General features: G+C 40.4%; 1 protein-coding gene across 2 annotated transcripts in view; it reads left to right on the top strand.

The window, feature by feature from the left end:
* Nucleotides 1-14729, top strand: part of DTD1 (D-aminoacyl-tRNA deacylase 1) — a 28805-nt gene extending 14076 nt beyond the window's left edge. For both annotated transcript variants that reach the window (XM_075147352.1, XM_075147353.1), the window contains exons 4-6: nucleotides 94-191; nucleotides 12132-12308; nucleotides 14127-14729. In XM_075147352.1, the coding sequence (XP_075003453.1) occupies nucleotides 94-191; nucleotides 12132-12287 (254 nt within the window). In that variant the 3' untranslated portion in view covers nucleotides 12288-12308; nucleotides 14127-14729. The remainder of the gene's footprint in view (nucleotides 1-93; nucleotides 192-12131; nucleotides 12309-14126) is intronic.
* Nucleotides 14730-14940: the final 211 nt, after the last annotated feature.

The raw sequence follows: 14940 nt of genomic DNA, 5'->3' as shown, positions 1-14940 counted from the left end.
TTTTTTTTCTTTTTAGTAGCACATTTGGTAAAGATTTTGGTATGTGTTATCCTTCCAAGAGCCCTCAGCACTTCTTGTCTCTTCCCTTTTCAGATGGCAAGTTTGGTGCCTACATGCAGGTACACATCCAGAATGATGGTCCTGTAACAATAGAATTGGAGTCCCCAGCTGCCACTGTCGACCCTAAACAGGTAAGTGAGCCAGCAGGTCTGTCTGGAAAGGATGGATGTATAGGCTATGCCACCTCTGCAGATTTGTAATTCCTGTTATGAAGCAGTATAGCTTTCCTTAGGCATGAGGACCTTGTGCTTCCTGTGCAGCCGCTGAAAAGTTAAATAATTGTATTGTTTTCTTTGGTTTCCTGGCCTGTGATAGCTGCCTGCTGTCCTGGTAAAGGTCGTGTGTGTGTAATGCAAAACAGCTTTTTTACAGTTTATTCTTGCTCATCATTAGAGCTGCTGTTTAATCATAACTCATTAACTATGTTTTTAATGTGTCTGGACCCTTCCCTTTTTTTTTAGTGAATTTTTTTGACATTTATGAGCTTTTGCATGTGGGTGGCTGGATGGAATTGGAGAGCTGCGTCTTTGTCAGAAACAAGAGAACAGCAAATTTAAGTCCTGAATTTAAGTCTGGAGTGGAGAGGAGAGTTAGCTCTGCTGAGGAACAGCACAAGCTATGCTGAAAACCAAATGCAGTGATGAGGTTTTCTCATTCTCTAAACACTACAGTGACCAATTTTTCCAGGCTGAAAGAGAAGGGGGAGGGATGGTTATTACCAACTGTGCTTCAGCGAGGCCACACGAACTCTATTTGTATAACACTTCACTTAACCTTGTTAAAATTGTTATTGCAGTTTATAAGAAGGGCATGAGGGAAGAACCAGGAAACTACAAACCTGTTAATCTAACCTCAGTACCTGGAAAAATTATGGAGAAGATTATACTGGGTTCTATTGAAAGGCATTTAAAGGACAATGCAATCATCAGGCACAGTCAACATGGGTTCATGAAGGGAAAATCCTGTCTTACTGATTTGATATCCTTGTATGATAAGGTCATCTGCCTAGTGGATGAAGGAAGGTGGTGGATGTAGTTTTTCTGGATTTTAGTAAGGTTTTGATACTGTCCCTCACAGGATCCTTCTGGACAAGTTGTCCAACTGTGGGATGAGCAAGTTCACAGTGCGCTGGGTGAAGAACTGGCTGAAGGGCAGAGCTCAGAGGGTTGTAGTGAATGGGGCTGCATCTGGCTGGCGACTGGCAATCAGCGGTGTTCCTCAGGGTTCAATTCTAGGGCTAGTTCTGTTCAATATATTTATCAATGATCTGGAGGCAGGATTTGAATGCACCATTAGTAAGTTTGCTGATGATACTAAACTGGGAGGTGCTGTTGACTCTCTCAAGGGACAAGAGGCCTTGCAGAGAGATCTGGATAGACTGGAGCACTGGGCAATCATCAGTGGCCTGAAATTTAACAAGAACAAATGCCAGATTCTGCACCTGGGATGAACTAACGCTGGACGGAAGTATAGACTGGGAGAGGAGTGGCTGGAGAGAGCCCTGCAGAAAGGGATCTGGGGGTGCTGGTCGACAGCAGGCTCAATGTGAGTCAGCAGCATGCCCTGGCAGCCAGGAGGGCAAACTGCATCCTGGGGTGCATCAAACACAGCATAACCAGCTGGTCAAAGGAGGTGATTATCCCTCTGTATTTAGTGTTGGTGCGGCCTCACCTTGCATACTGTGTGCAGTTCTGGGCCCTGCAATTTAAGAAGGATGTGAAGGTACTTGAATGCATCCAGAGGAGGGCAACAAAGCTGGTGAAAGGGCTGGAAGGAATGTCCTGTGAGGAGTGGCTAAGGTCTGTGGGCTTGTCTAGTTTGGAGAAAAGGAGGATGAGGGATGACCTCGTTGCTCTCTACAGCTTCCTGAGGAGGGGAAGTGGAGAGGGAGGTGCTGGTCTCTTCTCCCTGGTATCCAGTGATTGGACATGTGGGAATGGTTCAAAGCTGGGTCAGGGGAGGTTCAGACTTGACATAAGGAAACATTTCTTTACCGAGAGGGTGATCAAACATTGGAATAGGCTTCCTAGAGAGGTGGTCAATGCCCCAAGCCTGTCAGTGTTCAAGAGGTATTTGGACAATGCGCTTAATAATATGCTTTAACTCTTGGTCAGCCCTGAACTGGTCAGGCAGTTGGACCAGAGGATTGTTGTAGGTCCCTTCCAACTGGAATGGAACTATTCTATTATTGTATTCTAGTCAGTCTTTCTAGCTGCAGTTTGTCCCTTGTACAGTGATCCTACCAAATTACCTGGCCAGTTGACCAGCAAGATAAAATCACTTTGCTGATCTGGTCTGTCCTTGAGTTGCCATCTGACCATCACTGTTCTGAATTAAAAATCAGACATTTGGGTTTTTCAGCCAGCCATGTATCTTTATACATATATCTTTTAAAGCCTGCTTATAGGTTCTGTGATAACTGCAGTGCAATGGGTGGCTGTAATTGGTGGGAATTATGCATCTCCTGGGAATTCTGCATATCTCAAAATATCACACAAAAGGCGTTTGGAGCCTACTGGGAGAAGAGTGTGGGAAAGCTTAAAGAAGCATCTCTTGTTGCCTCAAAAGCTAAGGTGTCTTGGTTTGGAGTCGGTTTTGTTTTACCTCCAAATTCTGTTCTTTATCCTTTAGTGATGTTTTAGCCCCTGAAAGAACTACATCTGGTCCTGGTCTTTCTTTCTATACCCTCACAGCTTTAGCACAAAGAGTTCTCAGCCCAAATTGTGCAATAATCATCATCAGCAGCTGTGTCTTTAGAGTGAGGAATGATTGTAGATGTAAGCACTCGCATCCCTACTTGGAGGAATTGAGCTGATTTGCCTGGGAAATAGAGTCTGCAGAAAGCTCAATGGCAGAGAAACGGAATGCTGTGATGTCCCCTTTGAACTGTTCATCAACCCTCAAGAGAGTTACGGCCCACTGTTTTCAGGTGCCATGTTTATGGTATAGACTTGTTAAGGCTGAGGTTTAGTTGTGGTACTTGTGGCAGTATTGACCCTCTGCTTTTGCCACTCCAGCTCTTTGTGAAATAGGAAAAGACATATTCCCTCCATGCCACCAAGCAATGTTTACTGCACAAATTCTCCATGCTTTTGCATGGCTCTACCTCAGATGCTATATCCTTTCCATAGCAGCATTTATTGTAGCCTGCAGTTGAGTGCATTAGTGGCAGGATGGATGGCAGCATCATGTCCTGCTGCCTGTGACTATGAGATGGAGCTCCGTGGTGTCTTGGTCTCTAGGGCAAAGCTGGTGACCAGTCTTTTTTGCTCAAGCGGTCTAGTGGGAGTCATTGGTGTAAGGGTAGGTGGATCACTGAAGGATGGCACGGTGCAGTTTGACTGAAATGGAGAGCACTGAGAGAGCTTTTACCACTGCTGTCCCATGTGTGGGTGTAAAATAACCCAAGAATAATCACCAGGGTGTGCTGGATTTTGCAAGTTTCCATCTCTTTCTTGGGGAGCATTGGCTTGTTTAAGGGTTTTAGCCTCACAGTTGCCTACTTTTCCCACCTGAAAACACCTTCCTGGTGGCCATAACATGGGCTGAAGACTGGGAAGGATGCTGGTTTTCAAACTTCTTCTGGCATGAATTCCCCCGTTAATGTGAATGATTCTGCTTCAGTCTCACCTGCTGATTGCCTTCCTTTCCTCCTTAAACCTCATTCTTCATCAGTGAAGATGAGGCTTCTTGTGCAGGATGTGCTTAGAGCACTGTCATTTATCCTAAGGTAAGGTTACACCAAGTATCTTCTTACAGAGTCTGTGTCTGGACCCTATGAAAAGGAAGACAGACAGAGTCATTCTGTGGGCTGAGTGGGTTCTGGACAGTCCTTATATGAGAATAAGAGTAACGTAAATTTGCTTACCTTTCTTCTGCAATGTGTTGTCCACACACATTTCATGAGCCACCCTCAGTGGCTTGTTGCCACTTGTTGCAAGTCCTGATGTGGGGGATTCTTGTTTGTCACAGAAATGGATGAGCTCTTACAGTGGCGCAGACACCGATAAAGCAATCCAGCCATGTGTGCTTTGGATGCACAAAGAATTTAATCTATGCCACGTTTCAAAGAACCCCATTTACTTGAAAATTGGCAGCTCTTTTAACTGTTAGTTGTATCTTTTCCAGCTCATATCAGGACCTTAACACGCACTGTCGGAGGCACTCCTGTTTCTGACACTCTTAAGCATCCTTTCCTGATATTATTTGACGTGTGCCATCATCTGACACCCATCATACCAGGTGTGGGATGAGGAAGAACCAATTTAAATTTGTCATTCTCTTCTCTTTTCCCTGCCTGTTGCATTTTTTTTTGCTGTCATACAGTCTGTTGATTTGCTTGTAGCATGGGAACTAAGACTCAGAGATGGTGTGTTTTTTATCTTTTTGCTTTCTGCTTTAGCAGGAAGAGGTAAATAAACCATCCTGCAGTGTTTAATGTGATGTTAACAGAAAAAGATTAGACAAATAATTGCTGATGAATAGCTCTTTTATGTCATTGGATGTGACAGTGAAATACCTCTTTTTTTGAGTGATTGTCTGTGGTTGTAATTGGTAATCTGATCTTCATAATTCCTTAGCAATGTAATTAGTAAAAATTTTTATATTCCTTGTATTAGAGAGGTATAAATAAATCACTTACAGACTTAATAAAAAATTAATAAAAAAAAAGTCCTCCTCATACAAAAAATATATATGTGTGTGTACATATAGATATAAAAAATACATATGTGTGTGTGTGTGTGTATATAGATATATACGTATAAAAAAGAGAATGTCCCAGCTGTTTGTGAAACCCTAGCAGGGGAAGCTACTACAGTTCAATTTGTTGTGAACTGTTCAGTTCCGTTGTTGTCTGATTTAATAATAAGCAAATGAATTGAAAGTATGAAGTAAATCAGAAGATTCTTACACCAGCAGTGGTTAGTGATTGCTGGGCCTTTTCTGAAGACTTGTGGTTACTTTTGAATTTGGACATGTAATGGAATAATAGAAAAAATAGCTGGCATTTAATTGGCATTACCAAAAAGCACCTTTTGGTAAGTCTGATGTACAAGAAGTTTTGCTTGAAAGGCAAAATAAAGCCATGGATTAGAAACTGGATAAGAAACGTGGAAACAAAAAGGCATAAAATGGGAGAAGGTCAATATACGTATGCGGTGATTCTGTTCTGAGTTCAGTAACAGTGACTGCATTTCCTACATAGTCTTTGAGAGTGAGGGTAGATGAAGTATTGCTCTTCACTCTTGGCTATGATGCAGAAAACAAAAGGATTTTTCCTGATGTTCTAGTAAAAATCACAAGCATTGTAGTTTCCAGCCTTAACTGGTGAAGCAATTTCGGATAATTCCTTTAGAACTGACTTGCATCCATTTGCATAATTACAGAGGTCAGCACTAAGAGTGTAGAAAATTTCTGTGCTGTCTTGATGAAGTTTGTTGTGATTGTTGCTCAGATTAGGTTAGCTATGCCCAGAATGATCTATATGTTTATATCCTGTTTTGGGGAAGGTTAGGGAGATGTACTTCATATTTTTTCGTAGGAATTTGTAGCTAGTAGAAGTAGCCAGACAGAAATGGAGCAGGAAGAGGTTTTAGAGGGTGCTTAGGGAGGTAACATGGTGACAACTCAAAAAAACCTCCTTGAACTTTGAAAGCATTATGGATAATTATGGAATTCAGATTGGAAATATTCTGTGCATTTTCATTTCTTCTGCTAGGGGAAGCGGCGTAGCAGTTTCAGTGTTTAATGCATTTATTCTAATTAGATGCTGAATTGATCTCTCTGGGTCCCTTTGTTCCATTACTGTCCAGAAGGAAATGAATGACATTATATTTTAAACCATCTTTTGGAACTGGTCACTGTAGTGGGAGGGATAAGAAGAATGAAAGCATTGGAACAGATCTTTGTTACTGAACCTGCCCGTTTCAGTACTGTAAAGCAGCGTGCCACGCTTCATCGATATGAGGAGTAAATAATAATGTAATGCCCCTTGGAAATGTCAGTGTTTTGAATGAATGAGGAACTTTTCAAGACTGACATTTAAGTAACTTACATTTTTACATGACAGGAGGATCTTGATTATAGAAAATCCATTAAATGAATTCCACATAAATATTCTATTATTGATGCCTTAAAAAATTTCTCATAGCTGTGTAGCCAAAAGTGATTTCTCTGTTAAATAGGTGGAGAAACCCCAAATCTAGTATTTTAACTTTTCTATCACTTTTCAGTTAGAACATTTTAATATAATGTAGCTGAAGGTGTTTTCAGTTCCCCAAGTATGGCATTGCTTCAACTTGCATTTTCATTTTGGGGAGGGATGGGGATTGTGTGATCAGTAGGACAGTCCTGACGCAGCTGGTGTCAAATATTTTGTGATATTAAACTATGGTAAATGATTGTACAGTGAGGGCTTCCATCTGCAGCGAATGGATTTTTCCCATTGTCTTTGAATTTGTTTTTTGTCACCTGGTTTTTCTTCCTTCCCATGCGAACATACGTACCATTATGAGAAATAAACTATAGTCCTCTCCTTGGCACTGTCAGCTGACGTTTTTTCTAGATGCTGTGTTGCCAGCTTTAATGTTTCTTTTCTTCCAGTTGCCCTGTTTTTGAGCTTACTTGGAAGAAACAAATCCACAACCTGTGAGTTCATTTTCTCATACCGAGAGTTTTGGTGAGGAAAATGAACCAAAGGGAGCTCAACTGGTTATCTGTATCACTGGTGATCAAAAGCAGTTGCGAAAAATGAGTGGGAAAGCCATGCAGCTGATAAACTGCTTGGCTAGGGAATTTTTCCAAGACCCTGGGCAGTGAGTTAGACCCACCTAACTGATGAAGGGCTGGTGGCACTTTTCTTGCCTCAGGCTTTGGACCTATGTAGTGTAACTTCATTGTGTGCTGCTCATGTTTCTTCTAGGAAAAAAATGAAGTATATAATTCCTTGCATGAGCTGCTCATTGGCCAAAAGGATTTTGTCCTCTTCTCAAAGAGAACAAAGCTCCTAATAACACTTTGATCGTAAGTCTAAGGTATAGATATGTGGAAAGGAAAAAGTCAGATGATCTGCCATCTCCTTAACAGATTGTGAAGACTACCCTTCTTCTGTCACGACCTGTCTATTGATTTATTTTTGCAGTAGACCTCTGCTAATCATTTTATCTCAGTGCTATTATTTGCTTAGTGGCATTAGTATTAAACTGTTAGATTTGTAATGCCCTATGGCAGTTTGAAGGATTGGACTCTTCCTGAAACGTAACCTGTCCTTAAAGTTACGATTTTTTTTTTTGTTTAGATTTGAAATTGCAGCAGCTTGGCACACCACTACTGAAATTTAAAACATACATCTGCAGATCTTGTTGTGGTTTGAGGTTCCAGAAACATGAACACTGCCACTGATTTTCTGGCAGACTGCTAACAAAATAATCCTCCTGTTGGTGTCATTCACTTCTTTCATGGCTATCGCAAAAAGAAAAGCTGTCTCTAAAGCAGCAATCAACCTCTGTGTACACACTGATCACAGAGAAAAAGGAAAACGAAGGATATGTTTCTGTATTCAAGAAGGTGGAACTTCAAGGAAGGCTGACACTAAGGGATTTCTGAATGTGGGAAATTAACTTCAGCAAAACAAACAACTTGGAGAATTACTAGCATTTTCAAGTGGGGGACTTGGTGTGCCAGTTTGTTTGCATATTTTTGCTACAGCAAATTGATTGCAAAAATGATGTGTTCTAGTATTACAGCTGACATAACAGCAGACATTTCTGCCTTGGTGAAACCCTCTTTCACAGTGCAGTCTAGCTTTCTACTGTAATTACTCAATTTTTAGAATTTCATGTTTGTGGTGTATTAAATTGCATCAGGCTAGAATTTGTCAAAGAAGCTGTCAATTCAAATGTAAATTTTGACCTTTTTCAAAGCTATTACTCTATGTTGGTCAATCTGTTGGGGATGAAGCAATGTCCACGTAGTTTGAGGTTATTAGTTCATTGCTAGTGTCTCAGCAATGTAAAATACCTGGATTACAATGGGAGAAAAGAAACGTTGCCTTCTGTGGACTGAGGACTCTTGCATTTTTGTGCATGATCATGAGGAGGATGGTCTTAAACACTTGAGAAGCTTCAAGTTTTCTGACTTCTTTCATGCTTCAGAAATTCAGCAGTTGGGTCAGACCAGGTATTGATCCCCAAAGCACAGATTTTGACTGCTGGCAAGGGACCATAAAGGACTTCTTCTGAACAGCTGATCGGTTTGTGGGTTTTGGTTCTGGCCAAAGTTGTAACACGAAGTTATTCCAGGGTACTGTGGTGTGAGATAAAAGGATTCACATGTACAGGTGCACATTATTTTCCATGTGAGTTTTCAGGCTTAGTTACTCCTGTTAGTCTATAGTTAAGACCGTCTTAACGATTGAAGGGCACTGATTTTAATCCTGTGCACAAATTTTTGCCTACATGCATGTCATAGTGCAAGATGTCCGGTCTTGTGTTATAAATCTGAATATTGTGGTGCTTGTGCAAATGTAACTGCTACACGCTGCTGACCAGCCCAGCATTACATCTTGGGCACACACAGTACTTTTGCCATGAGACAGTGCTGCTTCTGCTGTAAGATGCCCACGCTTTGAATCCTTAGGAGCCTTCCAAGATGTCTCAGAAAAGAATGAATTCTGGTTTATAGATGTAAAGCTGAGTTAGACACTTTCTGTAAAGGGGCACCATTCCACAGCTAGCCAGCAACCATCATAAGGCAGTAGCCACAAACAGCTCATGATATTTCTGCAGATGAGACGATGAGTATGGAACACACTCTGTGCTTATATAGAAAGCATTAAAGATATGTTTCATTGAACCAGACTTGTGTGTCTGAAGTTTTATTCACTGTAATACCAAAAAGTTAACTGTTGTAACTTTTTTCAACTCACTGGCAGGTCTTTTGTGATGGAGCGTACTCCTATAACACATCCTTTTGAATTACTCAAGCACCCTATAAGCACAGAAAAGAAAAAATTAAGAGATGTGTAATTCTTTTGTTGCCTGCATAATAACAACGAGACTATTTTTTGACTACAAAGAAATGCATTTTAATCTTTGTGTCTGAACTTTGGTTCATAGACTGATCACAGTGTATGCACAGATTGGAGAGCGTACATGTGTGTGTTTACATCCATAGGTGCACAGAAATCCTTATCTATTTTAGTATTATTTGAGTTTTAGTGGATGAAACAGTTCATAAATGAACTTTGCCTTTAATTTGTTATAATTTAAAAAAAAAAGTAAATCCTGTTCATGTGAGACATGGATAAATACAGCTTATCAAACTATCCTCTCCCCTCATATAAATGAACTTTTTGTGTCATTTTTCTTTGAGCTGGGTGAATACTGCTGTCAGATCATGCCAACCTGGAAGTTTTTCTAAATATTCCAAGATTATTCCTGCTCCTGTTTTTTCTCTGTCTATTAAAGATGTTGCCTGTGAGAAAGAGATGTAGTTGAGTAGTCATGAGTAGAGCTTTGGGTCTGCTGCAGAGCCAAGTGTGAAGATGGATCTGGATTTATCTCTGCATATGTGCTGTTTTGTTTGCCCCCTGCACTACATAGTTCTCAAACTAATTAGTTACAGAACTAGGTAACTTATGAAGTCCTTTGTGATAAATATACATGTCATAACTTTGGAGACCATCTGTTGCATACTGTTTACTCTAGGGTATGAATGCTGCTCCTATTTCTACAGAGAATAATGGTCCCCTTGTACATCAGACTATATGTACACATATATATGTATTTATAAAACCATATATAACTATATATACTTCAGAAGTCTTAGTGAGCATGCTGTTTGCCCCCAAGACCATGTTGGAAAATGGCCAGTGTAGGCATGTTTGAAATGGTAATATGACATGCTATCATATATTGAGCCATTTCTGCCTCTATATGTAAATTATATATGAACAAATATACATTATGGATGTGGATTCTGTATTGCATAACACAAAGTTCACAGCGTGAATACTGTTCTTCATGTTTTGAAAATCCAGGGTTAGCTTTATTGGGTTAGCTTACAGCCTTCTCAAAGATAAAGGTAACTCGATTTAAACATCGGTATCATGTGTCTCAGGCTTTTTCTTCTTTCAAGTAATAAGAAACACTAGTTGGAGGAGAGGGGATATCATGTCCTTCAGTAATCACGTTATTTACAGAAACAATGAAGTTTCATGGAGTTACAAGTTACAGAACTACAAGGTAACGGAAATTTTTTTCGGAATCATTATTGTTGAAAAAGGGTCACTGCTAGGAGCCTCGACGCTGGAGTAAAAAAAGGGGTGCAGGTTGCAACAGCTGTGTAGAGGTTTGTTGCAGCAGGTTTGACTGTGGTTTGGCTTGGTGTTGGGGGGTACTTTACAATTACTGACTGCTAAGTTGAGGGCCAGTGAGGAATGATGAATATGCACTGCCTACTCACGTAGTTATTTACATGTGTACAAATCTATATTTTGAAACCTAGGAACTGTGCTTTCGGGTCTCTGCAGCCCGCAGCTAATGTAGTGTGCCTTCCCTCTTCCGGTACATTGTTGTACCACGAAAATCATTGAAATCCCAATTCTGACTTCAGCAGCTGGATGACCCCAATACCATTTGCAAAAATAAAACCCAACTGCATAGATACCATGGGAGTACCATTAATTAAGGTTGAGTACCTTTAATACTAAGGGCTCACAAACTTTTGTTTCCCTTCCTGCAGGTGCACTCACTTTCTCAATTACCTTTAACATTCATGTGCTGTGTATATAGGCTTGTTGGCAGAAGACTAGTGTGTATGTTGTCAGACATGTGGGTTAAAATACTGCCTGTATCATGCCCAGCACGTTAGATACACAATCTCTGCATGTGACTTGAGGATTAGATCATGCTAGACAAACAGTTACATTGTACTCTGTCATTTCACATAGTAAAAATAAACTGGTTTTAGTTTTGAAATAGCCAGCTAAGAATATTCTGTGTTAGGCTAGAAGTCCATGTGTGCAGGTGTTCAAGGAGGGTGTGTGTATGTGGGATAAGGTGCAAGGGGATGCCGTGCATCCTCCCAAGGCTCTGCAATCTGCACTCGTAGCTCTTACTGACTTGGAGCTCAGATTTACATCTTTGTATTCATCTTCCATGAGCCCGTCTAATTCATAATCGACACACATAATCTAGCTTATTTTATTCTGTGAAGATTTCACCTCAGAAGAGATCTTCTGGCCATGAAATTATGATTTATGACTAGTATGCTTTATCTTGAGGAAATTATGGAAGCAGGAGAGAAAATCAGTAGATTACAGAAATTATCCAAATGGATGAACTGCACAAAGTGTAGCGATTTAAGTACTATCAATGTGTAGTGTCCCCAAAAATTACTGCAACCTGCTTCTCTGAAAAACGGGAAAGAGATGTAGAAATGACAGCTATGTGCAATTTAGTTTGACTCTTAGCATTGAAAGCATTTCTGTTGAGAGGTGGCAAGGCAGTGTTAGCCAAGGGTTTTGTCCAAGCTGATTTGAAATGGTTATCTATATACTAGGTGGTGCTAAGGCTCATATATCTTTTTCTCTGGATAAAGAATAAAATAAATTTATTCTTGCTTGCTGGATGACCGAACTTGGGATACATCTGTTGTCAGCAACTTTGAAACTACAAAACTGCCACTTAAGACCCAAAACAGAAGAGGAGTTTGGTGGAATCCAGCTCCCCCTTTTGGTCCTTTTGTTTTATTCTTTTCCACGTTTGCAGATTGTGTTGGGCAGAGAAGGGACCCTGGAAAGCAGAGGGTAGTCATTTGAATATGTGCACTTCTCTCAGGGGGTGACCTTGTTAGCATATGATGATAATTCACTGTCTTCTCCAAATTTCTGAAAATCTAAGCATTGGACTTTTTTTTTCTTTTCTGTTTTATTGACATATGTGTTGGTGTTGTGAATCTGAGTTGCAAGTTTTATACAAACGCTTATGTTTACAAGTTTTTTAGAAATAGTCTTCTGAAATTATTTTATTCCATGAAGTGTTTTCTCGCTCTCTTTACTTTGTGAATAGCTGACAAAACTTGAAAAACAACAACAAAGAAAAGAGAAGACCAGAACCAAGGTGCCCTCTGAGTCAAGTAGAGAAAGAAACCCGCCCCGTAACAAGGACGACCCCAGCGCAAGCAGTGGAGCAGAAGGAGATGTGTCTTCAGAAAGAGAGCCTTAGCTCATCCAAAGCAGGCCTCAGGTTTGGCTTTTCTACTCCTCTGTAAAGCTGTGTCCTCCTGCTTGGCGGTCTCTAACCCTGGGTGCTTTACTGAAGCAGCACATGCAGAGGATTGCATTAGAAGTGCTGAAAGGTGAAATTCTGATAATCTTGCTGGTTGGTAACCTCTCCTTCTGTCTGCAGTCGGCACACCAGAAGTGGGTGAAAACCTCTCCCCAGCTGTGTGCTTGGCTGGAGGTGTGTATCTGTGAGTCTGGCCCAGCGTGACTGTTTCCAGGTTGACTAAAGAAATCTAAAGTTTTGGTCTTACAACACAGCAGTCACTTAAGTCAGTATCCTGCTTTGTATTCTTCAGAGTGGAGATACATGGTTGTGTTTCTCTCTCTGTCTTTACCTAGCAGGCAGGTCACTCTGGAACAGCCCTCACCATTTGTAACACCCCAAATTACACATAGTCCCCAGCAGTGGAAGTGGAAAACATTTCAGAAGTTGGAGACAGGCCAGAACTGCAACTTCCTATCATGGTTCCTACCTCTCCCTCCTCAGTTTGTGCTTTCCCAGGATGACTTGATAACAGGCTATTTCATATACCTTCACCATCTAATGAGAACATTAGGCCAGGCACTGAGAGCCAGACTTGCTGCTTGAATTCAGTAGGAGAACTGGGATTTTCTCTCCCTTCAGAAACCTGACCTGCAAGACATGCCTGGACATAAGTGAATGGAATCAGACTGAATATAGACCTGAATCCTTTGTCATGGATTATCTACATATGTAGATATGTATTTATCATACTCTTCCAGTCAGTTTTAAGTCTTCAGGACACAACTTTCATTGCCCTCCTTACCCCTACCCCACAAAAAGGCTACATTGCTGATTTTGAACTTTCAAACATGTCTGAGCTCTCAAGAAAGTATTATTTCCCTCATCTTCACACTGAAGCCCTGAGCTGGCTGTGCCGTTTAATTATTAACAGCTTTGCAATGTTAAGGTCTAACCTTTCTCTCATTTTCCCATCCCTAGAGTTCAGTCTGGCTTGTGATTTATACAATTCAATATCATGCATTGCTCAGAAAGTTGCTTTCAAAAAAAAAAAAAAATTCCATTAATTTCCCTGGTGGTCAGACATTGGGGGGTGATTTCTGTTTTATAGAAGTTTGTATTATCTGTGTGGTACTAATATAAATGAATTTACATAAGGCATTTAATAGATTTCTGGAAATATGCTGATTTCTTTTGGATTGACCTGGAAAAGGGATCAAAGAAATTTTCAAGTCACAGGCTTTTTTACGCTGGCCTCATGGAGGGAATCTTCAAGACTGGTGTGAAATGATTCTGTTCATTAATTGGGTTGCAGTCAAAAGTGGATTGTCATGTCGTACACAGCTGGAATCAAATGAGTTCTGCTTTCTTCAGCTTTATGCTCTGTGCACCTTCCTGTTTTAATACTGGAGAGGAGCACGCACATTGGGAAGGAGAACGTGTTCTTAGAAAATAAAGCGAGGGTGTACTATTTCTCAGCAACGGTTGGCCTTGCTGCTATGCTATGCTACAGGAATACAAGGTTTCCCCCACTGTTTCTGGGTTGTGTGTTGAAATAACGTTTTAGAGAGCAGGAGTTTGCAGGCCTTCTAGAGTGCCTTGGTCAGTCTCGTCTTTCCAGTAGCATTTGAAATCCTAGGGAGCTGAACATTTCTAAAATGTGATATACTGATAATCTAGCATTAATTTTCATGCTGTGACAATAAGTAAAGATACTTTGCTCTATGGGATTTGAAGGAATCATACTCTAGTTCTACTCTACTTACAGTAATGTTCCTGTTCATTTGCTTTCCACAGTTTCTCGTACAAAAGCTACGCTGGATTCTTGAAGAGAGACCCAACATTCACCTCAGCACCACTCTTCAATGACTTTGGAAAAGAATGGAAAATGGGAAAACAGAACCAAGACATTAGAAACCTATATCATTCTGTATTGAAACAACCAAAGCAATGCTATCAGATTCAGTTGTTAATGTGTAGTATCAGTAGTAAAAAGGACTTGTAACATTTTTGTGTATGTGTTTTCACATGACTGCTGAATAAAGGGTGACTGTAGGCAGATTGTAGCAGTACATTCACTCTCAGTACATAAGCTCCATTTCAAAGATAAATCAGGGTTTTTCCTTAAACTTACACTTGAATTCTGAAAAAGCAGGCTTGTATTTTGATTCTCACTCTATGGTGTCATGTGCTACCTGTTTCCATGGCAGCGTGTAGATCTGTGTGTATTTTGGTATATTGTTCAGCTGCTACGTAACACCAAGTTAGGCAGTCCAGTCTTTCTGCATAGATTAAGTTATTAAAAGGAAAGATCAGCCGCTAGTTGTTTATCATGTGGAACACATCTGTCTTGTAAACTTTTTTAAAAACAGAAAAGACTTTATTAAACAAATGATGCTAGCTGAGTGTCTGTTGGTGTTTGTGTATTACATTCCTTAAGATACAGTGGTGTGTTTAACGATGTGAGTGACACAGGAAAAGTTACAAGCCAAGAAACACCTAGTAACTCATCCACTTCTCCTTTGGAAGTTTGGAAGTCAGGTTGCTGAAATCTTTGCTCTTTCCAACACATCTGAGTCCTTTAGTCACTTTATGGTGGCCATCAAAATGC

This window comes from Calonectris borealis, chromosome 3 (genome assembly GCF_964195595.1).
Source record: "Calonectris borealis chromosome 3, bCalBor7.hap1.2, whole genome shotgun sequence".
In the NCBI taxonomy this organism is placed as follows: domain Eukaryota; kingdom Metazoa; phylum Chordata; class Aves; order Procellariiformes; family Procellariidae; genus Calonectris; species Calonectris borealis.
Note: the sequence above shows the minus strand (reverse complement) of the source record. Positions and strands in the feature narration are given on the sequence as shown.